We start from the raw sequence: 25,678 nt of genomic DNA, 5'->3' as shown, positions 1-25,678 counted from the left end.
TCCTCTCCTCTCCTCTCCTCTCCTCTCCTCTCCTCTCCTCTCTTTTCCTCCCCTCCCTTCTCCTCCCCTCCCACACTTATTCTTTAGGGTGCTAGAACTGTGACAGTTGTTATCATGCTTAGTTTTTAGCCATTTCCTCTGTGTAATTATTGGGGCTTTGTGAGGATGGGTTCTTATATTTCCCATTAGATTTCAGTTTTTCTTGAGTGGGGATCCAGAAGGTGCCCCTGCGTTGTGATAAGCACACTGCCTGTTCTTCAAGAAGTACTGGTACATTCCAGAATCATTTCATTATTTTCTCCTCACAGCATTCATTCAGAGCTGAGAAACTACTCTGGCTCAGCTCACAGGTTTCCTGGAGTGGCCAGTTCCTGAACACTGCTTGTCTGGACTGTCCTTGTTCAGCTGTATCCTTGCTGTGCATCTACAACCTCATTCCCCTGTTCAGTTCTGCTACAGAACTGCCCATAGGCAGCCACCCAGTTGGGCAGTCCTTAGAAGACTCCAGGTGCAAGTGTGGACTTCATGTCGAGTGATGCTGAGAAAATACCAGGAGCATAGGGCTGCTGGCATTTCTACTCCATGCAGAGCAGAAATCCTCACACCTTAGATTGGGCAGACTAAATAGCAGGAGCTCCCTTTCCCAGTGCGACACTTTATTGGCTCAGCTGTCCGCCCAGAGTTACCCAGCTTGTCACTGTGCAGCTTCTGGGTCTACATCTGTTCACTATCTCTTCCCGTAACAGGTTCCTAGCTACAGGAAGCCTTCTCCAGATCCCCAATTGCCTCTTTTTTTTTTTTTTTGTTAAACAGCACCTCTGTTGGCATGGCAACAGAGCCCCAATCCTGCATCAGGCCTGCTAGGGCCTGTGTCATGATCCTAAAGGAGCCAAGACTGGCCCTCCAAAGGGGACCAAGGTATAGAACCTTCTGGCTGCAGCTCCCCCACACTATTTTGCTGCACTTCAAGGAGCCTTCTAGGTCCCAGATTACTTAGAGGGCTGTGGCTCCTGGGCTTGAAGCTGGCAAGTCAAGGGCTATCATTCTCGTAGTGCCCCACTGACTGTCCCCCTAGCGGAGTGGCAGGCCTGTCACATAGCACTCTGCCCACTTAGCCAGGTGAAGAATACATGTTGAGTTACAAGGAGTTGGTACTGCATCAAGGCAAAGCATGTCTCCTCTAAACTGTTCCTTAAAGGGGCTCTAAGCCAAGGGAGCTTGACCTTAAATTAATCTGGGTTCAGACTTGCCTGTCATGTGCCCAATACCTTGTGGGTATGTATAAACAATAGAAGATCACAATTTCATTTCTTGGCAGTTTTTCATGACTCTTCAAAACTGTTGAGGAAACTGACAGATAGTCTGGCTAGATGGTGCATCAATGAGGAAGTGGCCTGACTTGGGACACTGGTGATGTTCTCAAGTGTGTTTACCTGTAGTTTGTTTTGGAGTACAGTAGAAAGGCATCACAGCCTGTCAAGAATCCAGCACCTCCCCGGATGCCACCCCCTCACTTCCCAGGGAGAGAGAGCAGTGAGGAGATCCCACCAGCAAGTCCCTGGCTGAGGTGGGACAGCTCTTGCCCCAGCTACTAAGACAGCAGTGCAAAACAAGGTGACTATGACTTGTGAGAACTGACCATGAGGTGGTGGGACATTGAGGATCTCACACTCCTTGTTAGTAAGTTGATATAGGTTCAGCAGGAACCTCTTGTGTATTTCTGCAGTAGCTTGTCTTGCCTGTGCAGCAGCCCTTCTAGAAGCTGGTGGGGTCAAGGGGTAAGGAGGGGAGTTTGCTGAGAGCCAGTTACATGTGGCTTAGAAACATCTAGGCTTTAGAACAGCCAAGTCTTGCAGTCCTCAGGGCATCCACCTTCGTTACCTGCTGGCTTCCCAGGGGCTGGGGGGGTGGGGTGGGTGGGATTGATGTGGAGTACTCTCCCCACACCCCGCTCCCTCCACTGACCCTGCACAGGCCTTGTTGCACAATCTGGAGCCAGCCCTCAGGATTGCACAGAGAATGCTCTTCCACCTTCCTCTCTGAGATGGAGACTAAAGATGGACCAAGGCATGTCAGGTCAGCTCTCTCACTCCCATTGACCCTCAGGGAAGAAAGCTGAGAACTGCAGTTGACTTGAGTACTTGCTTGACTTTAATGAACAGGGCTGAGAAATAGCTGGGAAAAGTGAAATTCCAGAATAATATCTGGAAGCTTGTTTTCAGAATGGTGGGGGAGGGCCTGGCACTGCTTTCTTGTTTCTCAAACTTTCCTGATAAGAATCACCTGGTTTGCTTGTTAAATATACAGATTATTGGAGCTAGAAGTCTGTTGTCTTACAAGCGTTCCAAGCCATTCCTGTCTTCAGGCAGGTTTGGGAAAGTCTGTCTTCTGTACCAAAAATAGCCTCTGAAAGAGAAATACTTTTGGTTTTGTATATAATGCTCCAATAGATTCTCCTTGTTGGCAAATGTTTTGACACTGCAGTACAAACAGTCTCCTTTGATCCTCCCTTCCCTCCAACCTCCAATTGGGGACATAGCTCTCTACCAACCTTTTCTCCAAAATAGAGATGCAGGTTTCTGTTTTGCCTTTTCATAAACATGTTTGTTGTGTTATGTTGTATTTATCTTGTCTTGTGGCTTCTTCACATTCAAAATAGTGTCATAGAACTGTGCTAGCCCATAAAACTTTTTTTTTAAAACTTGCTCCCTCCTATTCCATAGCATGGAATTAGCAGTTTACTTAATGGTTCCATTATTCATTGGCAAGGTAAAGTGACTGCCTGTGTTTTCTCATTACTGTTGGCTTTGTGTATGTTTGAAAATAAATGTTAATAAACACAGGTCAAACTCTGTGCATTTTGGTGTGCCTTTCCCTGAGAATGTGACGAGAGGTCCCTTCTCCACATAGAGGCAGTTGCCTCACAAAAGTCTAAAACCTTGGAAGGGGAAGGGGCAGTACAGAAGGGTGACCAAGTGGCAACACCTATCTTCCTCCTGCACTTCCCTTAGGGAGGGACAGGAAGACCACTTTCTATCACATAGCTAAGACCCAGGATCAACACTCCAGAGCTAAGACTGCTGGAAAGACTTGAGTTCCATCCAACAGGATGTGCTGAACAGAAGTGCAAAGAGCCATGGTGGAGAGACTGAGAGTATTGGTGGAGCCTAGACCTTAGTGTGTGTGTGTGTGTGTGTAGATGTAGACTAGCCCTGTATCTTTGGAGCCTAGACCTTAGTGTGTGACCTTAGTGTGTGTGTGTGTGTGTGTGTGTGTGTGTGTGTGTGTGTAGATGTAGATGTAGACTAGCACTGTATCTTTGGAGCCTAGACCTTAGTGTGTGTGTCTCTGTGTGTGTGTCTGTGTGTATGTGTCTGTGTGTGTGTGTGTGTCTGTGTGTGTGTATCTGTGTGTGTGTGTGTCTGTGTGTGTGTGTAGATGTAGACTAGCCCTGTATCTTTCTGTTGTCCATTTACAGGGTGAGTTTCACAAGGCCCTGCCCCTCTGGGTTGCAAGAACCTAGTCAGTGAAAGACTTTTAGGGACACTGGACTAACCCAGGGTCTGTGGTTCCATTTGAAAGCAGAAAAAGGTGCTTGTCTAGCATTTCGCACCTATCCTAGGAGGAGAATGAAGGACAAGGCAGCCCAAGTCCTTGTTTTCCTCCTCCTCTCTGACTCAGTGGAAGTGGGACCAGTGCCTGCTTTCCCACCTCAACTCTGGGCCCTCTCTGGTTGCAACTCTGTATTGGGGGCAGGGCTGGGGGAGGAAGGGAGTAACCCAACAAACTGTCAAGCATTTCCAATCTGAGACCTAAAAAGTCAAAGAATGCTTGTACAGTCCGATGGCTTGACCTGCAGAGGTCCCAGCTGCCCAGCTGGCTTCCTTTCGGATACATGTTCAGTAAGATGTACTGACTGAGGTGTTTTAAAGCAAAGTAAAAGCAACTCCAGCAGGAATCTAGGCCTGCTTCTTGGGGAAACTTATTCCCCTTTTAGCAGAAGATGGAAGGGCAAACTTTCACACAAACCCTCTAGCCTGCCTTGGGCAACCTGGTCAGTACTCACCACCCAGTCCCGGTGGCTAGGACCTGTGGCTGACTGACTGCCTGCTCAACTCCCTAACACCTGGTTAAATTTTTACTCCCAACTATGACATGATTTTGTATAGGATTGGGCATAGTACAGTGTTTGCTAAGTTTCAGGTTGTTTAAACCTTCAATTCCCTTTCCTCTACCAGCCTTACTTTGAAGTTCAAAAGCAAATTGATTAAACATACATTTTCAGGATCCTTCCGATTTGTTTCTTAAACTAACAGAATTTTAAGCTAAAAAAAAAAAAACAACAACAGTAGGATTTCCAACTGTCAGCAGGTATAACTGGAACCATATGTCAGCAGAGACCAGGGGCTTTTCCTGGTTTGGGGATTTGTAAATTCTTATTGAAACGGAAGTAAGCAGGGCAGGCAGCTGGGGGCTGTGACAGCATGAGCTCAGATCTAATTTTAATTAGAAAATATAGATAGCGCCTGCTTTATCGCAGGCCTCCCAGAGCTCCTGTCTAAGGAGAACAAAGATTTGGTTTATATCCTGCAAGCCTCATGTTTGCAAATTACAGAGCATTTCCAAGAGGAACTGGAATGCTGATTTCTAGATTAGACTGCAGCATACCCGCCCCATGTTGCCCAGCAAATCTCCCAAATAATTTTGCTTTCTTGGGGAAACACTTCCTCCCTTCCTCAGTGCAGGCTACATGAAGGACATTAGCATTGTGGAAAGTGTGAGGCAGTCTGGGATGGGGGCAGTGAGATCAGGTGTCATCTGCTGTCTAGTCCCTTGAACTCAAAGGCCTGGTCCCCCACCTCACCCCCGTGTCTGAACTGTTCTGTTTGACAGTGCTTCCTGCATATAATTTTCTCCCTAATGTGTTCTGCAAATGGTAGAGTACAAATATCAAATGAAAGGCATCAGCAGGCAGAGCTCCCCCCCCCACCCTCTTCTTTCCTCTATGTAGTGTCATTTGAGCTCCCTGAGTCTCCAGCAAAGCCCTGATTACAAAGTCAGCTTCTGGATGTGCCTGCTGGACCCCGAGTTTGACCATCCTCTTCATCTGGAGGCAGCCCTGAGACGGGTGGGTCTTAACTAGCAGATCTGCTCCTGTTTGTATATCTGCACTTGGTCCCAGCCACAGAAGGCCAGAACTGCTCTGCCCGATAGCCTTCTGCTGGCAGCATCATACTCTGAGCAGCCAGTGGTCACTTGTTCCCCACCAAACTATACTCACTGAACAGACAAAGAGGGATTTTCCCTTCCCCTGGGTTTGCTGGTCCTGCAGATGCCTTGCATTCCAGGATTTGGGAGAGACTAGAGGCTCCTGTGGTTTCTAATTAAACCCATGATTTAAATAACAATTCAGTAACCCCAAGGGTGGTGGGAAATGTTAACCTTCCCCTTCCTAAAGGTACTGCTGTGTGACCTAAGAGGGTACCAAATTGGGGTGTGAAGGTACAGGTTGAGTGGGTTCTTGAGCTTTTCCCCCTGGCCGATTCACACCCCCCCCAAAAAAAAAAAAGTTAGAAAGTCAGAAGTGGGAGGGAAGTTGCTGTTTTTCCTTATAGCCCGCTGCTGGGAACTGTCACTCCTGCCAGGGAAAATGTATAACTAGGTCTCTGAAGCCTTAGAATTCTAGATACACATGTTCTTTGGGGAGTCCTCTTTCCCCTGAGACCTGCCCAGGTGACTCATTCTTCTGCAGCCAAAGTGAAACTTTTCTCAGAGGGAGGAGCTGGGCAGTAGCTGAGAGAAAAGTGAGGACACAGGAAGTGCCCTGCCCTCTGCTCAGGTCCCCACTTGAGGCCTTCTGCCTCCAAAGCCTTTCCTGGGCTTGTCTGTCCATCTCTTGAGTGGATTCAGTGTTTTTATTTGACTGTCTGGGGTTCAGTCATCTTCTACACAATGCATTGATCTCACCAGATTGTTGTCTGATGACCCAAGGCGTTGTGTTCCAGATTTGGGGGAAATGGAACATCGAACATAATTATCTGTAGACAGCTCTTCTGTGCCTCAGCCAGCACCAGGGCTTTGTCAGCATTTCTAAGTTTTCTGCAATCTTCTTTCTATCATTTCCTCCACTTCCATTCCATTCTACTGAGTCACGTTCTCCAAAGACACCCTCTGTGTTCTGCATTTCAGGACTTTGGACCAGAGGCCCTGTGCTCTCACCTCACTGCCTGAATTGGGCTAGGTTGTGTGCATGGATTCAGGGGGCTTGTGCTGGGATTCCTGGTGTGTGGGCACTGGCTCAAGTTCCTGGCCCTTCTTTCCCTCTTAGTTCAGCTGGTGTTTACTGGGTCAAAGCCTGGTTATGAACAAAAGAAGCCCTGGTGAACTTATCTCCCCCACCCACTTCCTTGCTGCAGGTGACCATAGCTGATGACTACTCTGATCCTTTTGATGCCAAGAATGATCTCAAGAGCAAAGCAGGAAAGGGGGAGAGTGCTGGCTACATGGAGCCCTATGAAGCCCAGAGGATCATGACAGGTAAGCAGAGCAGCACAGTGTCTGATACGCCTTCTAATGCTATAATACAGTACCGTGCCTGGATAATATATAAAGAAAAATTAGCAGTGCCAGAGGTGGGGGTATTCCGAACTAGGATAGCTACATCTGGTCATGTCTTCAGGCTGCATCATTAACACAGGAGGAAAAAAAAAGAATGGCAGACTATTTTAAGAATGGAAGACTGTTCGGTTTGAGAGAAACAAAAAACATGAGGGGGTTGGTGCTTGCTTTGTAAACATCAACTCTCCTGTAACTAATGAAGTCCCACAGAGCAAGTACTCTCCCACTCCCAGGAAATGACATTAATCCATTCACGAGGTGTCCTTGTGACCCAAAGACCTCCCACTAAGCTCCACTTTTCTGCCTTGAGCAGTCAATGTTGTTTGTTTGGGGAAAACCACATTTTTAAATCTAGTACTCAACCCAAAACTTTGTGAGGATGCAGAGAAGGAGCTGGAGCTGGCCACGCAGGAAGATGGTGCTTTCAAGTGGTGGTTGTGGTTGAGGCAAGCACTCTACCACTGAGCCACCTTCAAAGTGGTGGTTGAATATCACATTTGTATTGAATTTTCCCAACAGTTTACTGGATTATATTCCACGTATACCAGGAGCAGACTGACGGCGCCAGGTATACGGATGTCATGTATAGTTAACCGATGATAGAAAAACAAAACATTTTTATAGAAATGGGGGGATGGTCCATCAAAAAATTTATACTGAAATATACAGCATTTGAGATATAAAACTTTACTTTTTCTAGCAGCCAAGACCAAAGAGGAAGCAATGGTTCAAGACCTGGTGAATTGGTAGGAACAAAATTATCTCTGGCCATGTACCTAGGAATTCTTATTTTGTAGCCGGTGACAGAATAAAAACCTGGTCTCCACGACAGGTTTATAAGAAACATGGAGACTTTGCCCTGGTAGCTCTTTCTTGTCAAAACAGTCATATAGGGCCCAGAACACATGACTGGTAAATAGCATCTTGATTCCTCTTTTTTTGTTTGGTATTGGGACTTGAACCTGGAGCTTCATTCTTGGTAAGCAATTGCTCTACTACTTCAGCCATCCCAGCTTTTTTCTTTTTAAAAAGACTTAAGTCTTGCTGTGCAGGCTGGCTTTAAACTCTTTAACAGTTAATCCTGCCTCTGGCCTACAGGAACTGGGATTACAGGTATGCACTACCACACCCCACCCTTGATTCCTCTTGAAGTAGAAGGGAGGGCAAGGAATGGCATTTAGTGAACACTTATGTGTTGGACCCATGCCCAGCTTTTCAGGCTTCAGAGACCACAATTGCTAAAGGATCCAGCTCTGCCTCATGGAACTCCTATTCACAGAAAGTAGTTATGTGGCCTCCAGAACACTTGGCTTCTTTGCACAGGGCAAGCCAAGACCTCTGCCAGGCCACTCACCATGCACACTGTCCTCCACTCCTCTGGTAAGTAGTCCTAGAGAGCAGCTAGAGGCAAGAATTAAGAGGATACTTGGAGCCAGGGCTCTAAAAAGGACAGCTCTCCTCCAGTGACTTGGGGGAGCCTTCACCACAGATGTACGCCCAGGCCTTGTTGGGATCCCAAGTGCCCACCAACCCCAATGGATATGCGGGGCTGCTTTAGTTCCTGTAGCCCTAGACTTCTCCCAGCTTGGCTGGGCTGCATTTAGCAGGTCTTAAAGGGCTACTGAGTACAAGAGTGACTTTAGGATGCCCCAAGCATTCATAACGTCAGGGTAGCAAGGAGGTCCGTCAGGCCTAACAGCCTCATTTTACAGATGGAGAAACTGTCATCCAACGGAGAGACTTGCACCAGGAGGCACAGTGGGTTGGCTCCAAAGTGCCCAGTGAGGTCCTAAAGGAAAGAGTATTTGTATTGGGTGTTAGGGTATCTCACAGAGGGGGAAATGACAGGCCTGGGTTTATAGGCCATGTGAACAGGATAAGCCCCTTCCCTGTCTCACTGGTACACATGGGGCTAGCCTGAGGGCAGAACAGGAGCTTTCTGTGGGCCATTTTCTGATTATCTGTCACCAGGGGTCTCAGGGAGTGGTGAGAACCTGGTATTTGTACAGAATTTGCCCCTGCCTGTTTTCTTTGGAATAGATTCCTGCTGCTATTGTCAGTGGTCCTCACAGTGCAGTGGCTACATAGCAGGGTAGAAGCATCTTTTTTTATTATTATTGTTATTGTGAAAATACCATACAGAGGGGTTACAATTACATGGGCTAGGTAATAAGTACATTTCTTATCAAGCATTGTTGCCTCCTCCTTTGTTTCCCCTTCCCAACCCTTCCCATCTCCTCCCCATCTCCACCCCTGCTCCCCAGAAGCATCTTGAGGGCTGGCCTTTTTAATGGGGACAAATCTAAGTTTGGTATTTGGCTCTATCCAGGAGTCTGCTGGACCTCCTGCATTCTTTCCAGAGAATACCCCACAATTTGTTCATACATTTGTATTTAAGAAGGATGGTGAGCCAGGCGCCAGTGGCTCGGACTTATAATCCTACTTAGGAGTCTGAGATCTGATTCTGAGCCACCCTAGGCAGACAAACCCTAGAGACTCTTATCCAGTTAACCACCACAAAGCCAGAAGTGGAGCTTATGTCTTAGAGCACTAGCCTTGAGCACAAAAAGTTCAAGGATAATGCCCAAGTCCTGAGTTTAAACTCCCGGACCAGTACACAAAAAAAGGAGGGGCAGGGGTGAGGGATGATTTAAAGAGACACTTTCTGGTTGACTTCCTGGTTGTGGGGATCTTACCACAGCTCCCTGGGACTTGATTCTTTGTGTGTACCATCACTGAAGTGATTGATGTGATAGATACCAGCCAGGATCATCAAAGTTTCAACTTTCAGGGTAACCTTTTTTGGAGCTGATGCTGGGGTTTATGTCTGCATGTGTGTAATTCTTAGTGCCAGGGAAGTATCCTCTGTGTGTCTCTCTGCCTGGAAGGCTGCCCTATGCAGTAGAAGCTCAGGCTGGAGTCAAGCAGATCTAGAGGTAGCCATATGTCTCCTGAATGATCCCATGTGTCTCCTAAAGTGGACATGTATAGTGATTGCTTTGGGCTGCATGTGAATGACCAGCTCAGTGATGATAGATAGTAGAGATGACTATGAAAGCAGCTGTCAAATTCCTAAGACTTGTTTCCAGCCATTGGGGAGTTCTCATTGGATCCTGCACCCTTTCAGGTGTAGGGACCCCACTTTACCTATGGAGAAACCAAAGAGCAGGGAGGTTAAGCAGCTAGCCCAAGACAATTCAGCTAGTTAATTGTGGAGTTGACTTTGTGTTCGAGCTATACAGCATTTTCTCTCTAGGGCCTGTCTAGCCCTGGTGCATTGTTACTGTTTAGATTCCAAGCACTGCCGACTTGGGCTGTGCTTAACTGATGGGGTTTAACAGTCCTCAGTATCTCAGGGCCCAGGGCAGCAGTGGTGGAAATCTTTATGAAGAGATAAATGAGCATCTGAATGGAGCCAAGGAAAAGTGTGCCTGCTCACCCAGGGCTTTTGCTCCCCCTGCCCCCCATCTGCCTCAGCTGTTCCCCTCTACAGCTACCACTTGTTACCTATAGGAATCACATCGTCACTCCAGGGTTGATGCCTAGGTTTTCACAATCCTCAGCCCAAATGCCCACCAGCCTCTTACACCTCATTCTCTCTCCCCCACAGCATCTCTGAAAGTGCCTCTTAAACTCTACAGGGCTATGAAAAGATAGTGCTATGGAAAGATAATTACACACACACCCCTCCAAGCTTTCCTTTCTGTGGATAAGGAAACTGAGGCTTTAAAATGAGTAACATTTTTGAAATGTTTTAAATCCACTGATTAAAGTAAAGCTGTCTTATGAAGCGATGAACTACCCATCCCCAGAGAGATCCAAGCAGATGCGAGACTGCCAGCTTTGGACGAAAAAGGACGTTAACATTTCAGATGGGTGGTGGCTTAAGCAGCCTGTGAGGTCTGAGACGCTAGTTCACTGATCTGCCTTTCACCCATGACAGCCCCAGACAGGGAGCATTAAAGAACCCCATCCTTGGATCTAGGTAAGGCTGGGGACATCATTCCTTAATACCAGGCTGGTTCATCCCAATTATTCATTCATTCAGTCTTTCCTCTTATTATCCTTGGCCCATCTCTCAGATTGTAGTCTTGGTCTCTCCCATGCCCCACTGCCCATCTGGCCTTCAGTTTCCTCATATAAGAAAGAACCAGACCTTTCTGGATTTCCGTCCTGTCCTTGTGTTTAAATATTTGGTGTCCCCAGGCCAGGCTTCTTGTTGGGCCAGTGGTCAGGTTGCTTCACAACATAGTTTCCCCTTTCCTCAGGTCTCAGTCACAGGCTCTGCATCTCCAGCAGCTGGAAACCTCTGATGGAGTGCATTCATCTGACCTGTGTGGGTCACTTAGTATCATTCCTTAAAAATAGGGCACACGTTACCAATGTGAGTCCACAGGGAATATCAGCTTTACACATTAGCCTGAGAGCTTTGTCCTGCTTGCTCCTTCATGTGCTATTCTGTGCTGTTGAATTCTCTGGCCAGTCACTCTCTACAGGGTTCTCTGCCCAGCCACTGGCATCTAAAGCGTCATGGTGCTGGAGCAGGAGGCCCTTGGGACCCCTTAGTGCACTTAGTCCTCATATAGCCATTCCCAGAGGGTCTGAGGAATTCACTGAGAGGTTTATAGCGCTAAGGACCCCTGCTTAGGTAGGACTGACTGACTAACCCTTTGTGCCTTTTTTTTTTTTGGGGGGGTCCGGTCATGGGGCCTGAACTCTGGGCCTGGGCGCTGTCCCTCAGCTCTTCAGCTCAAGGCTAGCACTATACCACTTGAGCCACAGCGCCACTTCCGGCTTTTTCCTTTTTGCTTATGTGGTGCTGAGGAATTGAACCCAGGGCCTCAGTCATGCAAGGCAAGCTCTCTACCACTGAGCCAACTTCCCAGCCCCCTTTGTGCCTTTTATAAAGTGTTCAAGGTATCATCTCACAAGATGACTCACTTCAGCATTAATTGAACGCATTTTCAGATCATTTTACATAAGCAATTGCATATTAAAAAGTCTTCGGCATGCTTCTATTATTAAACCAACTTTATAGTATAGTAAGTGAGAATTAAGAAAAAGTCATTTTGCAGAGGTCTGTTTCCCTGGCATGGCTGCCTTCCTTGGCTATGCTTCCCTCCTCCTATTCCTCCTCCTTCTCTTCCTTCTCCTCCTCCTCTTCCTTCTCCTTTTTTTTTGGGGGGGGGGTCAGTTGTGATTGTTTGGCCTAGGCACTGTCCCTAAGCTCTTCAGCTCAAGGTGAGTGCTCTACCACTTGAGCCACAACACCACTTCCAGTTTTTTGGTGATAAATTGGAGATAAGAGTCTCAGGAATGTTCCTGCCTGGACTGGCTTTGAACTGCAATCCTCAGATCTCAGCTTCCTGAGTAGCTAATATTACAGGAATGAGCCACCAGTGCCCAGCTTACTCCTCCCTTCTGCCCATTGTAACTTTAGGTGTTTCTAGCACTGTTCAATTTCATAAAGCCCATCGGCTGTCCCCTTGTGTCTTCTTACCCTCTGGGATGGCCTCTTTCAGTGACAGCACTGAATAAAATGGTCCTCTGCGTTATGTGTTATAGTCATGCATGACCTCTGTTGCAGAGGACAGGCAGAGAAAGTGGCCTTGGCTCTGCTGCTGGCTTGCTGTGTGACCCTGGGAAGATTACTGCACTTCTTTGGGCTTCAGTCCCTCATCTGTAAAGCTACATTCTGCCTTTTCTTCATTGGGTGTCATGAGGATCCAAAGAGTTGATGGCTTTAGGCAGCTTTATACACCCTCAGGTTACCTGTGATCACATTGGGCTTCTCCACCTGCCCCAGTCAGCACAGCCTCTGACAGTCCTGGCACTTCCCTCCCTTCCAGTGGTGAGTACATTGCCCTCTGCTCTCAGGAAAGGTGAGCACTATCCGATTGCATGCTCTGGAGGCCCTGCCTTGGGCTCTTATTATCTAGGACTAGACTTTTGAACACCACTGAATGCCTCTCAGAGAAGGGCCATGACTGGGTAGTGGAAAAGCTGTATCTGGCATTCCTGAGATTTCCATTTTGTTTGCTGTTCTGTCTTCTCATTCCTTGATGCTGGTCTAGGAGCTGCAGAACCCAGGGCCTTCCAGTGTGCAGTTCTGACCCTCTCTGCCCAACTCTGCAGTGCCCTGGACTCTGCCCCCATGAACTTAACCTCTCTTCTGCACCTAGGCTATACCCCTCCCCCCGAGTTGTGTCCCTGAGTCTTCTCAGAATCTCTATCCCTGCTACCTCTCACTCTCTGCCTCCCCTGTGCTCTTCCTCTTCCCCGCTCTCCCAGGTGACTTCAGACTTCAGTTCTCATGGTAGTCACTGTTCTCCTCACTGATGGAACTCTCGTTAAAGAGCGAAGTTCTCAGCCTAATATCATCTTACTCCTTGAGGCCCAGAGAGGAGTACCTGCCAGTTACCTGTTAGGAAGCTGAAGAGAACAGAACAGAGCAGGGCAGAGAAGATCTCCTAACTTCTAACCTAGGGTGCTGGGGCCTTGTTTTGAAATGTTTTGCAACCTGTCCTTACCTCCCCCTGCCTGGCAGGCAGAAGGCTTGGTTATGGATGGTGCAGAGTTCCCTGACTAGTCTATCATTTACCAGAATGATTTACCCACTGGACAGGAAGGAGATAATCAAGTATAAATAGATTTTGCATTAGTCACCTCATGACTTTCCTGTTCTTGAGAAACAGTGGAACTCACACACCCAGCCCAATGGTGCTTACCTGCCTAGCAAAGCAGGCTGAGAAGATTAGGAAGCTGGGTTTCCATGGAGAAGGGCACTCCAGGGGCTCTTCTTCTACTTTCTCCTCTCCCTTGGAACCCTTGACAATGAGTACATCTGGATTTTCAGGAAAGATTCAACAAAGTAAGAATAGGGCTAGATATGGTAGGGCATACCTATAATCTCAGCTGTAGGGAGGCAGGAGGATTATGAGGGATTACAAATTTGAGGTCAGCCTGGACTATATAGGGAGACCTGTCCAAAAAAAAAAAAGACTAGGACTGGCTGAGGATAGCAGGTAGTCACTGGTGACACATTGGTTGGGGGCTGATGAAAGTCCCTTGCTTCCTAGGTGCCTTCCCATGGGGGAGGTTGAAAAGTCTGGTCAAGCAAACGATTGACTCTAGTATAAATGAGCCAAGAGGAATGAATGACACTGGAGAGAGGATTGATCTTGTCTTAGGTCTCCAGAGAAGGGCTAGGCTGCACGGAGAGGGTGGCATTTGATTGAAGCTGCTTATCTTTAAATTTTCACTCAACCCTTTCACTGTTTGGTCTTGCTCTTGTTCCTTAACACTTAGATTTTTTTGTTTGTTTTGAAATAAAGGTCTCACCTGGTAACTCAGGCCAATCTTTAACTTGCAATCCTTCTGTCTCTGCCTTTTGAATGCTGGGATTAACAGGCCTATGGCCACCACATCTGGCTTACCAGTTGCTGCTATTGGGATTACCTCATATTTTACAAAAATTTATTTCCTGTGTGTGTGTGTGTGTGTGTGTGTGTGTGTATGTGTGAGTGAGTGTGTGTGTGTGTGTGTGCGCGCGCATGGGCATGCATGTATACTAGTCCTAAGGCTTGAACTTAGGGCCTAGGTGCTGTCCCTGAACTTTTTTTGCTCAAGACTAACTCTCTACCACTTCAGCCACAGTTTCCTTTCCAACTTTTGGGTGGTTAATTGGAAATAAGAGTCTCATGGACTTTTCTGCCCAGGCTGGCTTCAAACCACAATCCTCAGATCTCAGCCTCCTGAGTAGGTAGGATTACAGGCAAGGTACGGGTGTCACAAGGGCTGAGCTGTCCATTTTGTTGTTTCCTAGAGCCTCAGTAGCTAAAGTAGTGCCTGGCACAAAATAGATGCTCTGTAAACACTAGTTGAATATTAATGAGCATATTAATCACTCCAGATATCCAGGTCTAGTCTATAGAGTGCAGTCTCCCTCTGGACCCAAGAGACCTCCTTTCCTCCTGAAGAGTGCAATGTCTAAAGAATATGAGTTTGAGCACTTGTTAAGTGGATAGGGAGGTAAGGAGGTTGTTGGTTGTGGCCTCTAGGTGGCAGGTGGACAGAAGCTGTCTCTGCAACTGGCCGTGGACTGTGTGCAAGATGTTGCCTCTTCTTCCCTGGGCTGTGAGCTCTTGGAAGGAAGAGGCTGGTCACTTATTTTCAGTTCTCCTCTGGACTCAATAGGTTTGACTCACTGGTTTGAGGAATGATTGAGCGCTGGAATGCAAGCCTGGATGGGGAATGAATGAACAAAAGAGAAACAAAAGAAAGCTCCCAGTGAACAACTCTTCTCATTTGGTAAAAGCCCACTTGCTGAAGTCTTAGGGCCTTACTGAGGGGAAAAGTATGATGTTCTCCTTCAGCAGATGATTATTTGTGAGCACTTGCTATGCACCAGCCCTGTTCTGTTCACTAGACATGAGCAGAGGACAAAGTCCCTCTTCTAAAGGAGCTTACAGTTAGTGCAGAATCTAACTGTTATTCCCACCAACTCATTTTGCAGACCCTGGAGGTCAAAGGCTTCCTTATGATCAACAAGAGACTTGGCCCAGGGCATGGCCACTTTCAGAAGTACGATAGTAGCCAGGTGCCAATGGCTTACACCTGTAATCCTAGCTACTCAAGAGGCTGAGATCTGAGGATCACAGTTCAAAGCCAGCCTGGGCAGGAAAGTCCGTGAGACTCTTATCTCTAATTAACCTCCAGAAAATTGGAAGTGGCTCTATGGCTCAGTGGTGGAGCGCTTGCCTTAAGCTGAAGAACTCAGGGACAGCACCCAGGTCCAGAGTTCAAGCCCTGTGACTGACACCCCCCCCTCCCACCAAAAAAGTCTCTGTGATGTCTTCTGAGGATGAGAACTGCCTTTGGCCTAGAGGCTGGCAATTGTGTTCCACTCTTGACTTCATGGCAGATCACAACCCCAGGGGCTCATGGATTGTCCCTGTGTTCCCTGCACCCAGCATCACAGATATGAGGCCCAGGGTGCTGACTGGAACCCTGCCAAGCACTTGGAATGCATCCCCAGCCCCTCTTTCCACAGCTGTGAGAGCGTTGGCATTCTATCCAGGAGGGGAATGTGGAATGGAAAGGTTTGTCTCCCCACCCCTGCCCAATCTTGCCTTTTAGAATCCCAGAGATGATGGCAAAAGATCTGATGATTCTTCAAGAAACTATGAAAATAACTGTCCCCATACAGATTTGGGGGCTCAAGTTTACCCCAGCTAAGGGCTTGCTGCCTTCCATCTGCCCAGCAGCTGTTGTTGGCAGTGTGAGGCAGTGGGAAACACCCACTGGAGAGGGGTATAACACAGTAGGGAAGCTGTTCGGGACAATATGTCCTCCTGGGTGTGTGAGAAGATTAGAACAGTGAGGAGCAGAGCCTGGAAGACAGGTTCTGTGGTTCTCGAGCTGTGTCTGTCATCTAGGTCAGTTGAATCGGGGGCTGGGCAGTGTGTATGTGGGTGCTGCCCATGAGATGGGGATAGGTGGAGTGAGAGAGCTCACCACCCATTAGGGGATCATGTGTAAGGAAGAGAAGATCAGGTGACTGGGGGGGTCCTCAGCAAGTGGGAGGAATGTTGCTTACCTGTTGGGGACTGCGCTATCTGAGAACGGGAAGAAAGATTGTGGGAAGAATCAGACAGTTCAGGTGTGAGTGCCTTTGGGGCTAAATAAATTAGAATACATTGGTGGAAGTATTGAGGGAGGGCCCCAGAATGCACCAGTGAGCTAAAGGCCCCCTCCCCAGAGGATTGAGCACCTGATTATGGAAGAGAAAGTGATCTCTAGGGCTGACCAAAGAGACTGCTTCCTGAAGCTCCCAGTCCTCTGAAATCTGAAAAGGTTTCCTATTATTTGACTAATTAATTGGTATCTTCTTAGTATGGGACTCAGACTGGCTTTATGGAAGCTTACAGAGTTTGATGGAGGTCTGTATTTAAAAGGTGCCTTTTATATATTAGACGAGGTGCCTCCCAAGGCTCTGGGAGGAAGCAGATTTTACAGATGAGAGAGCCAAGTTGTGGTGGCTGATGAAGAACTCTGCCCCCTGCTAGACTCTTTTTCTCCCGGAGGATTATCTGTATGGTGTTCAGGTCTGGTGGTGCAAGGAAGGACGCCTGGCAGCAGCATCTCTGTTTTTGTTTTTGTTTTTGGGGTGGGGGGTGCAGTAACATAGCAGGTAGCTCAGGACTGAACTCATCCCCTTCTTCCTGAGTGTTCTATCAGTTCTTGAAACTGGTACAGCCCTTATGTGTCTGTATGTCACTCTACTTCTGGTCAGTTTTTGAAACAGAAACAAGCAGTGTGAGCAACAATACACAGAATGCCCCCTTTTTCCCTTTGTTCCCCAGCATACAGCCTGTGATCAGACTGGACACCTAATAAAGGCAGTGCTGGGAAAGATCCTCCCTAGGGGCCAGGTTCCCTGCTGGTCTTCTGTTCTCACTGCCAGTGCCTCTTCATACCATTCATGCCAATGTGGTACTTAACGTATCTCTTCATTTCTTATCTGCTGGGCTGGAAGCCCCTGGAGGGCAGGGTCACAGAGTGGCAAACTTCAGAACTTTCATCCTCAAACCACTGGCACCAGGGCTTGAGGTGTCAGTGGGACTTTGTAGTGACCTCTAGGTCAGAGCCTGCTGGTTTGAGTGGAATGTCATGAGAGCAATGAGTGGACTCCTAAGGGAAAAGGCCCTCTCAAGGCCTGAAAGTAGATCTTGATTATCCCTCCTTATTGTCCAATGTGTCCAGGTATCCCATCCCCTGATTCTGGCCTCACACTTGCTAGCCTGTGGCTCTGGGGGATCCCACCAATTTTCCTCATGTTTCCCTCCATGTTACAACTGACTTACATCCCTGTATGCCTTCCTTGCTGCCCCTGGCTAGGTGCCTGAGCCCTCATCTTCCTCACATTGATGGCCTTCAACATGCCTTTCTTCAGCTCTAGCAGCTTGCTGCCAAATTAGAAAAGAACTGTATCTGAGTCTGCCTGACCCTTTCAGGCCCCTTTGCTTCTGTGTGGGTCATTCATTTCCATCTCTGCTCAGGTGTGTGTTTATTGAGAGCTAGTCATAGCATCCCACCTCACCGCCTAAAGCTAAGGTGGCAGGCAGTACATGGGTTGCTTCCATTTTACCAGCGTGACCAGAAACAGAGGCTGGCGTGACTGCTTGGGGTCCCTGACCAAGGGTGGTGAGCAAGAGCTGTGTCCTGGGCCAAGGGAAACCCATGGGCCTGACGATTCTGGAGGTGGCAGTCAACTGTGAAGTTAAACTAGGCAGATCCTCAGGGCCAGCTCTTGCCCTTCCCAGTGACAAAAAGCTGAGGCCCAGAGCTGGAAGTAACAGTTTTAGCACCTGCTAATCTGATAAGCAAGCTGGGCTTCCCATCCCCCCCACCTCCCCAGGATTTTTCTCCCAGTTTTCAAGCTAGTTCCCATTCCCTTGTGTGGAGCTGACTTCTTCTGGATGTCTCTGCTCAACAAAGAGCTCATGCTGGACCACCACAGGCTTGGCGGAGAATCTGAATCCAGAGCTGTAGCTGAGGGCAGGGCAGGTAGGAGGCGAGTGGGATGGTATCACCAAGTAAGATGGTGAAGAGCAGTGCATCTAGAGTTTCTGTGAGAAGCTGAGGTATTGTGGAACATTCACTGAAGCATAGAACCCTCTGAAGGGCCATTCTACTGGGGGTGACTGTGGCATGAAGATGTGTCAAGTATGGATTTAGACATCTCATTTAAATGGGGCCTGCAGAACATTACATGATATATTCTGCTTGGTTGAAGGTAGGTGCTGGTCACCTGCAACAGACCATTTGGGGCACGTGGGAAAGGTGTTAGGGTCAGAGAAAATGTGATATTGACATATCCCTGGGCTTTGAGGGTAGAGTTGAAAAGATTACTGGAAGATCTGGCCTAAAACCTAAGCCCAGGGCCTTGGATTTTTACAGTCTGTACAGTTTCTCACTCTGAGAAACCACTTAGGTCATTCCCAGATGTTTTTGTTACTTTCATAATTTACACTCAGAAGTTAGAAGAAAAAGTTTGCTTGTTATTACTACCCTCGGCCTGTTTACCCACTAAACTTTGAAACTGATTTTCATCCTAGATCAAGATGTTTTCGAGGCCTTCCAGTGCTAATGGGAAGCTCCTGATTGCTTTGTGAGCCCCCACTCATGCCCTAGGCTTGGCTCTGGATTGTGATCTCTAGTGGTGAGGCTGGGATTTAATCACCTTCAACCCTAAGACCCTTATCTCCACTGCTGGGGACATACTGCACTGTTCTGAGTCACAAGGAATTAGAGCTGCAGCTAAAATCTGTGATCCATTTTTAGCTGACTTTAAGCTGTCTGTGCTACTGCTGAAAAAAACCTAAACCCATCTTCCCCTTGCTAGAAGTTATCTTTCATGGAATGAAACTTTAGAATACTAGACTAGGAGACTAGTCACCCCCTCATTTTAAAGGTAAACAACTAGCTGGGTGCCGGTGGCTCATGCCTGTAATCCTAGCTACTCAGGAAGCTGAGATCTGAGGATCACGGTTCAAAGCCAGCCCAGGCAGGAAAGTCAGTGAGACTCTAATCTCCAGTCATCCATCAGAAAACCAGAAGTGACATTGTGGTTCAAGAGGTAGAGCGCTTTCCTTGAGCTGAAGAGTTCAGGGACAGCACCCAGGCCCAGAGTTCAAGCCCCACAACTGATTAAAAAAAAAAAAAAAAGGTGAATAACTTTTAAAGGCCAGGAGTTGGAGGGAGCTACCATTGAATGAATGGTGGCTGAGGTACAGTTTCAGCCCAGGCTTCACCATGCTTCTTTATGCATTTGGATAGCTCCTACAGCTGGTGTTTCTGTGATACCTTTCAACCACAGGTAACCTCTCTCCATGGTATAGATAGGAATGACCCTTCCCCATCTTTTCCTGACTGAGTCCTATTAGTGTTACCCATTGCAGGAACGATGGCTTTACCTCACAGAGTTAATGGTCTACAAGGAAAATGACCACCCCCTTTTATCCCCAGAAAATCTGTGGGTTTGTGGAAATTCCTCATTAATATTATCAGATGAGTTGGTCTTTCTCTTTTTTTTTCCTTCTAGAATCTTGGGGCCCAGTGGTTGTGGGGTTACTGCCATCATCATGTATACCCACTTCTTTTACACTCTATATTTTCTTAGACATTATCTCATTTTGTCCTCAGAACTACCCTGAAGGCAGCCTTTACTCCTCTCATTTTTAAGACAGAGAAATGAAAAACCAGAGGATCTAGGCTACCTGCCAGGATTCCTGAGAACAGGCTTAAATTTGGTCTCCTTCTGCTGTTACCAAGTCAGTCCTTGTCCCCTCCCCCTTTCTTCCATTGAGAAGAACCTGTGCCCAGGCAGGTCTCACGAGGCAAGGGACTCTAGAGGAGTGACAGTCATCACTCCTGACCTACAGAACTTACAGACTAAAGGAAGGGAGGCAGGGATCTTCTGGCTTCAGATCCTCTGCCCTCTTTATCTGTAAGGTCTCAGCAGTTAAGTGTGTGTGAACTTAGTTCTGGAGTCCGTATGCTGAGCTATTGATGAGCTAGAGGAAGAGGCCTTGTATGCTGGTTACCAGCACATGGCCTCCAAGGAACCTAACTGGGATCCTGTGGATCCACAGCCTCCTGCCTATTCTTTGGGCCCAGCTTCCCTGCTCACCTTGCAATATACCCAGCCCAGAATTGTTCAGCCCAGTCCACCTGGGTGAAACTACCAGGTGAGAATGTCCAAAGGGCTTGGCCCAAAGAATCACTCTCAGTGGAAGGATGAGTTGCCAGGTTCTTGGCAGCCACAAAGAGCCTATGTGTTTGTGTACTCGAGGCAAGGAAAGGCAGAGTCGTGTCTGGAAAGAGCCTTGGCTTTGACACTAGATACGGAACTATAATTATTGCCTTTAATTACACGACAGTGCCTTGCCTGGGAGACAGGCTTGGTGATCAACTCCTTTCCTGACAGGATGGCTCCATCCCTGTGTAAGTACTAATATAATACACACTCGAGCTCACAGTTATGAACGGACCATTCAGAGTTGCCTCCCCAGGCTCCTGCCTGCTTTTCTAGGAGAGAGGGGCAAGTGCCTTCTTGCCTGCTGCTGAAGAATGTCACACACCTCTGAGCTGATTCAATTTAAGAAGCTGAGAGAAAAGAATGAACCTTTTCCTGATGCTGGAAAGGAGGGTGGCAGGGAAGGGAGGCCACAGGGGGGGAGGGGGTGCGCGGGATGGAGGGGGTGGGCAGAGCAAAAGCCAAACCCTGTGTCTGGTGCAGAGCACATTCCTTTTGATTTTTCACAACACTTGAGGGAAAAGGCAGGGCATATGGTACTGTCCCCTTTATAGAAAAATCAGACTAGAAAAGGACTGGAGCCTAGCTCAGCCTAAGAACAAGGTTTCTGCCCTTGAGGGCAATTTTTGTGGTATGTTTTGTTGTTTTGTGAGCCCTTTCACTCTCCGATGTACTCCAAGGTTTTGTGTCACAGGTAAACCCCCTTGGTCCCAAGCCTTCTGAAAGACAGTCTCCACAGACTTTGTAGGCCTAGAAACAGACCCACCAAGTGAATCCACATACAATGCAGAGGATGCACAAGTTCTATAGAAGCCACCCAGGTTCTCAGCCCACCAGACTAGGTCACAGCGAAGGGCAGGCTGCCCTGAAGGTCCACAGTGCAGGCCCTTCCTGTTTAGGAAGTTGGAACAAGGTATGTTGGAGTTGAGAATGCAGTCTGGGGCCCCATGTACTATAATCTCTCCAACAAGGGCCACTGAGAGATTATAGCACATGGCTCAAGGGGTAGGGGTCTTATGGTTAGAGATCTCCATCTGCAGTAAAGGGTCCTGGGCCTCCTGAAATTCCTCAGGCTCTAATCTGGCCTGTCAGCAGATTTGTTCTCCCTAACTTCCTCTCTCCCTCTCTTCTGTATCCCTCCCCGTGATGGGATGTATGCCTGTTCTCTTGTCTCTTTGCCATTGCCATGCAAGCCCTGAGGCTGGCGACAGTGGCTTCTACTGTAGAAGCCACACCACTGACTGTGGTGTGGCAACCTTGTAACCTTCCCAGGGCTTTGCCTTTGATGGCAAAGACCTTGTAAATGTGAGAACAGAGTAGTTTGCAGACTGAGGCTGTGGTTCTGGGAAGAAATTGGGAGCAGAGACTTGAGAGCCTTACTTTCTCTGACTCCTGGTTTGATTTGAACGGGACATTGCCCCTCCTGTGTTCTCTTGTTCCCCACGTCTCAAGCCAAAGAAAGCTCTAACTTGACCTAAAGGTAGTAGTACTAGCACTAGCCAACTTCAGAGATGGTGATTGTAGAAGGGGTGGTAAGACACTGGACAACACCGCTTCTGGAAGTCTCAGGCACTTGTGCTCCAAAACTCATGAAGCTTCCCTGTTCTGGCTATTGGTTTGGCAGCATCTCTGATGTGCTTATTCATTTTTCCTCAGCAGCCATCAGCCCTCTAGATGGCCTGTGGCATGTGACATTTGGTGTCATCAGCCGCTTCCACTTAGCACCCAAGAACCTTGTTTGTGAGCGGAAGTTTCACAGGCCTCCCTTGGGAATGCCTTTCCATTCCAGCCTGCTTCCAAAGGGAATTTATTTTACTATGCCTGATTTAAAAGTTTTAACTGCATTTTAAAGTCTGTCATCTTGCACATGCAGTGTCAGAGTAAAGAGAAGCAGCCATTTCAGCTCTGGCACCCATGGCCAAACACTGTCTCCCACCTCTCCAGGGAGAGCCCTTCATGAAGAAGGGAGTGAGAGCCAAGGCTCCCCTGCAGGTCTCAGCCCTTCCCAGGTTTTACTGTCACTGTCTCCCAATGAGATTTCCAGGCCTGGCCCAATCTGTGGATCCTATTACTTTCCTGCTCCCAGACTTCAAAGACTTCGCATACTTTCTCTCCTCCAGCCATACTTCTCTAGGCTCCAAGCAGTATCCTGGCTCGCTCTTGGCCAGGATACTGTATTTGATTTGCCCTTTTCTGAGTTTCTCCAGCAGTGCTGGCAAGGCCTGGCACTTGTTGAAATAGGATGTAAGTGGTCCTTTCCTCTGCTCTTGTCTGAGCCTTTACCTTTTGAAGTTGCTTTAATGGCTACAAATGTAATAACTAGTTGAACCGCATGATCTGTTTGTGCCTGAAAAATGAGTATACCAAAATAGATTTTAGGGGCTAACAGAAAACATGCTCTTCTGGATTTGAAAATGAATTTCTGAGATACTTTATCTGGCTTGCGTGGGTCGGGGGTGGGGTTGGGAGGGGGTTATAACATGAGTCTTTGGGGTATCTGCTGTTCTTTATGGCTTATGGAACTATTTGTGGCCAGAAGTCCAGGCCAGCAGGATACAGTGTGACTTAGGGTTGTGTTAGGGCCCTAGTGTTCTTTCCTTCCTCCCTTGAAGTGCCCATGGCTTGTCACTGATGCCTTGGAATCATAATTCTGAAAGCTCAGAGCAACAGAGATGCTATAAAGCTCCACTGTGCTCCCCTTTACGACATGGCAGGTGAGCAGCACTTTACAAGGGAAAGCCAGCTCTGTCACAGCAGAGTGCCAAGTGTCCATGTTACAGGCCTCTGCATGCTCAGTTGTCCCTGGTTGGTGGTGCATGAGCCTGGAGGATACTAACTCTGTTCGTCTGTAGAGACTGCAGATCCCAAAGCTCTTTGTCTTTTTTCACACTTAGACTGGCATCCTGACCTCAGCATGAGGAACAGGCTGCCCCAGCCTCTGTCTCCCTTCATGCTGGGAAAGGCTCATCACTACAGTGGGCCAAGGGACAGCAGACTTTGAAATGGCCTGTGGAGGATAGAGCCAGGCAGTTGGTCAGCCACTGAGGTGAGAGATGAGTTTGGGGTGTGGTAGGAAGCACTTCAAGAGCATTCTGTCCCTTCAATGGTCATTTTCCATTCTCCATGCCAGTTTCCTACTGGGCACCCAGGAGAATAGCATAAATGAGACCCAGGTAGCAATGGGAGGTAGATGTGACCCCAAATTGGGTTTCATGGATAGAGACTACAACAAGGGTATTTCAGTCATTGAGGTTCCCAGGAAAGGAGTGGTGGGGGGACAAATGCATCCATTAGTTGAACCTCTTATTTTAAGGTGGGTATCAAGGAGAAAGGGTCAACATGGTAGTCCCCGGGACCTACCATTGGCTTCTTAGGTCAAGAGCTAACAACTGAGCTGTATTCTGAGAATCCCACAGAGGTGGATACCATATGGGGAAAACAAGATTGCTTGGCAGGTGCCATGTTCGAAGGTGAAGAGAGCAAAGCCCATGGCAAGTATGCCTGTAGTTTCACAGGCTTTAGAGGACCCATAAGGATTTATGGCTATCCAGTGACTGGGGCTTTCCAACTCCTCCTGTTCAGTGGGCTGTATCCTGAGGATTGCTTAATGTTACTGTTAACTTGTCCCCTCCCTACCTCATCTATCAGTTTACCTTTACTCTGATTCAAATTATTGAGTACATTGAGTTCCTGCAGTTGGTAGGCAGGCACTGGGTCAGTGGCAAATTCATCACAAAGAGCCTCTGTATTCAAAAACCAAGATCAAATTGGAAAATTAGTCTAGAATAAGAAGCTACATATACTGAGTCACAAGGCAATTTTTAAAAATATAATTGTGTCATTTATAATTTTATTATTAAAGTGTTGTACAGAGGGGTTACCATTTCATAAGTCAGATAATAAATACATTTCTTCTTTCTTCCTTTACTTTTTCTCAGTTTCCCTCTCCTGTCCCTGGCCACAAGTTTCATAGTTCACTTTTCACATAGTGTATACTGAATACCATGCCTGCACTTATTCACCCTTCCTCCATTTCTGTATTCCCCCTTTGCATCCCCTAAAAAGACCAAAAAAAAAAAAAAAGGCAAAAACAAAACCCTCACATTTCCATTTTCTGGAATTCATTTTGATAAATAGTATTTTAAATTTTCAGAAGAGTTAGGCCTTGGGTTCTTCCCCTAAGAATATCCTTTTTTTTTTAACCTGACAGTGTGTAAATGTCTAGAGTCCTGTATAAGTTACATTTCCAGTTGTATTTTAGATCTAGCTTCCATATATGAGAGAAAATATATGCCATTTGTCTACAAGATATTTTTTTTAGCCAGCACTGGAAATGTCTTAAGCCTTGGGTAATTAATTGACACAAGAATGGGACAGACAACCCAGGGCATTAAAAGGAAAGAATTCCTCCTCGATATGGGTAGGGAGAGTACTGTAGGGAGATGAGAACTCAACCTGGCCTTGAAGGCCTTTGAGTGTTGAAAAGAGGAGCTAAAAGGGAAAGTGATTGTTGGTAAGCAAGCACAGACGCTGACCTCATTCTAGAGCATGTACTGTATAGATGCCCGGAGGTTTGTCAGGGACTGGAAAGCCAGCCAGTTCCTAGAGATAAGCATTGTAGATTCTTGCCCTAGTAAGTGTTCCCTGATTTAAGACCTGCCCTCAAAATGATGTACTCAGTTCATGTAGTCTGTGTGTGTATGCGCACACAGTCCAGGGATCTGCTTTCAGAGCCCTTTGAAATCTAAGTAGGCTGTAAGACCAGCCTCCCAGGTGATGATTCTTCCTTTTGAGCGGACTGTGGTCTAAGCACCAGCTGAATTATGTCCCAGGTGAGAACCTAGTAAACTGTACTTGGATGTGAGGGAAGGTGCTGGGTTTAACGCCTTTGGAGGTTGAAACACTCAATCCTGAGGTTAGGTGCCCTGCAGCTTCTTCAGGAAGCCGCCTGGCCTCACTCCCATCTGCTGACCCAGGCTGACTGTGGACGCACAGAATGGCAGTCATTTCAGCTTGGACACTTTTCAAAACAGCCATTATAGGTTGTCCTCCACTTAGAAAAATCTCCATAAAGAACCCTAGTACATTCTATTTTAAACAGCAGGAACCTTTCTGGTGAGTCTGTAAGAGGAATTAGTTGCAAATTAAACCCCCAGGAAGCGGAATGATTTGACCTGTTGTACAGAATTGTTGGATGTGAGCCAATTGGATGTTGAAAGACATCTGCCCAAGATGATGATT

The 25,678-nt window shown here is 47.4% G+C and overlaps 1 protein-coding gene across 1 annotated transcript in view; it reads left to right on the top strand.

Annotated features, from left to right (window-relative positions):
- Positions 1–25,678, top strand: part of Shb (Src homology 2 domain containing adaptor protein B) — a 149,742-nt gene that overhangs the window by 63,581 nt on the left and 60,483 nt on the right. Inside the window, exon 2 of the mRNA XM_013026553.1 lies at positions 6,417–6,537. Coding sequence (XP_012882007.1) covers positions 6,417–6,537 — 121 coding nt within the window. The remainder of the gene's footprint in view (positions 1–6,416; positions 6,538–25,678) is intronic.

The sequence above is a fragment of the Dipodomys ordii genome, unplaced genomic scaffold (assembly GCF_000151885.1).
Source record: "Dipodomys ordii isolate 6190 unplaced genomic scaffold, Dord_2.0 Scaffold95, whole genome shotgun sequence".
In the NCBI taxonomy this organism is placed as follows: Eukaryota; Metazoa; Chordata; class Mammalia; order Rodentia; family Heteromyidae; genus Dipodomys; species Dipodomys ordii.
Note: the sequence above shows the minus strand (reverse complement) of the source record. Positions and strands in the feature narration are given on the sequence as shown.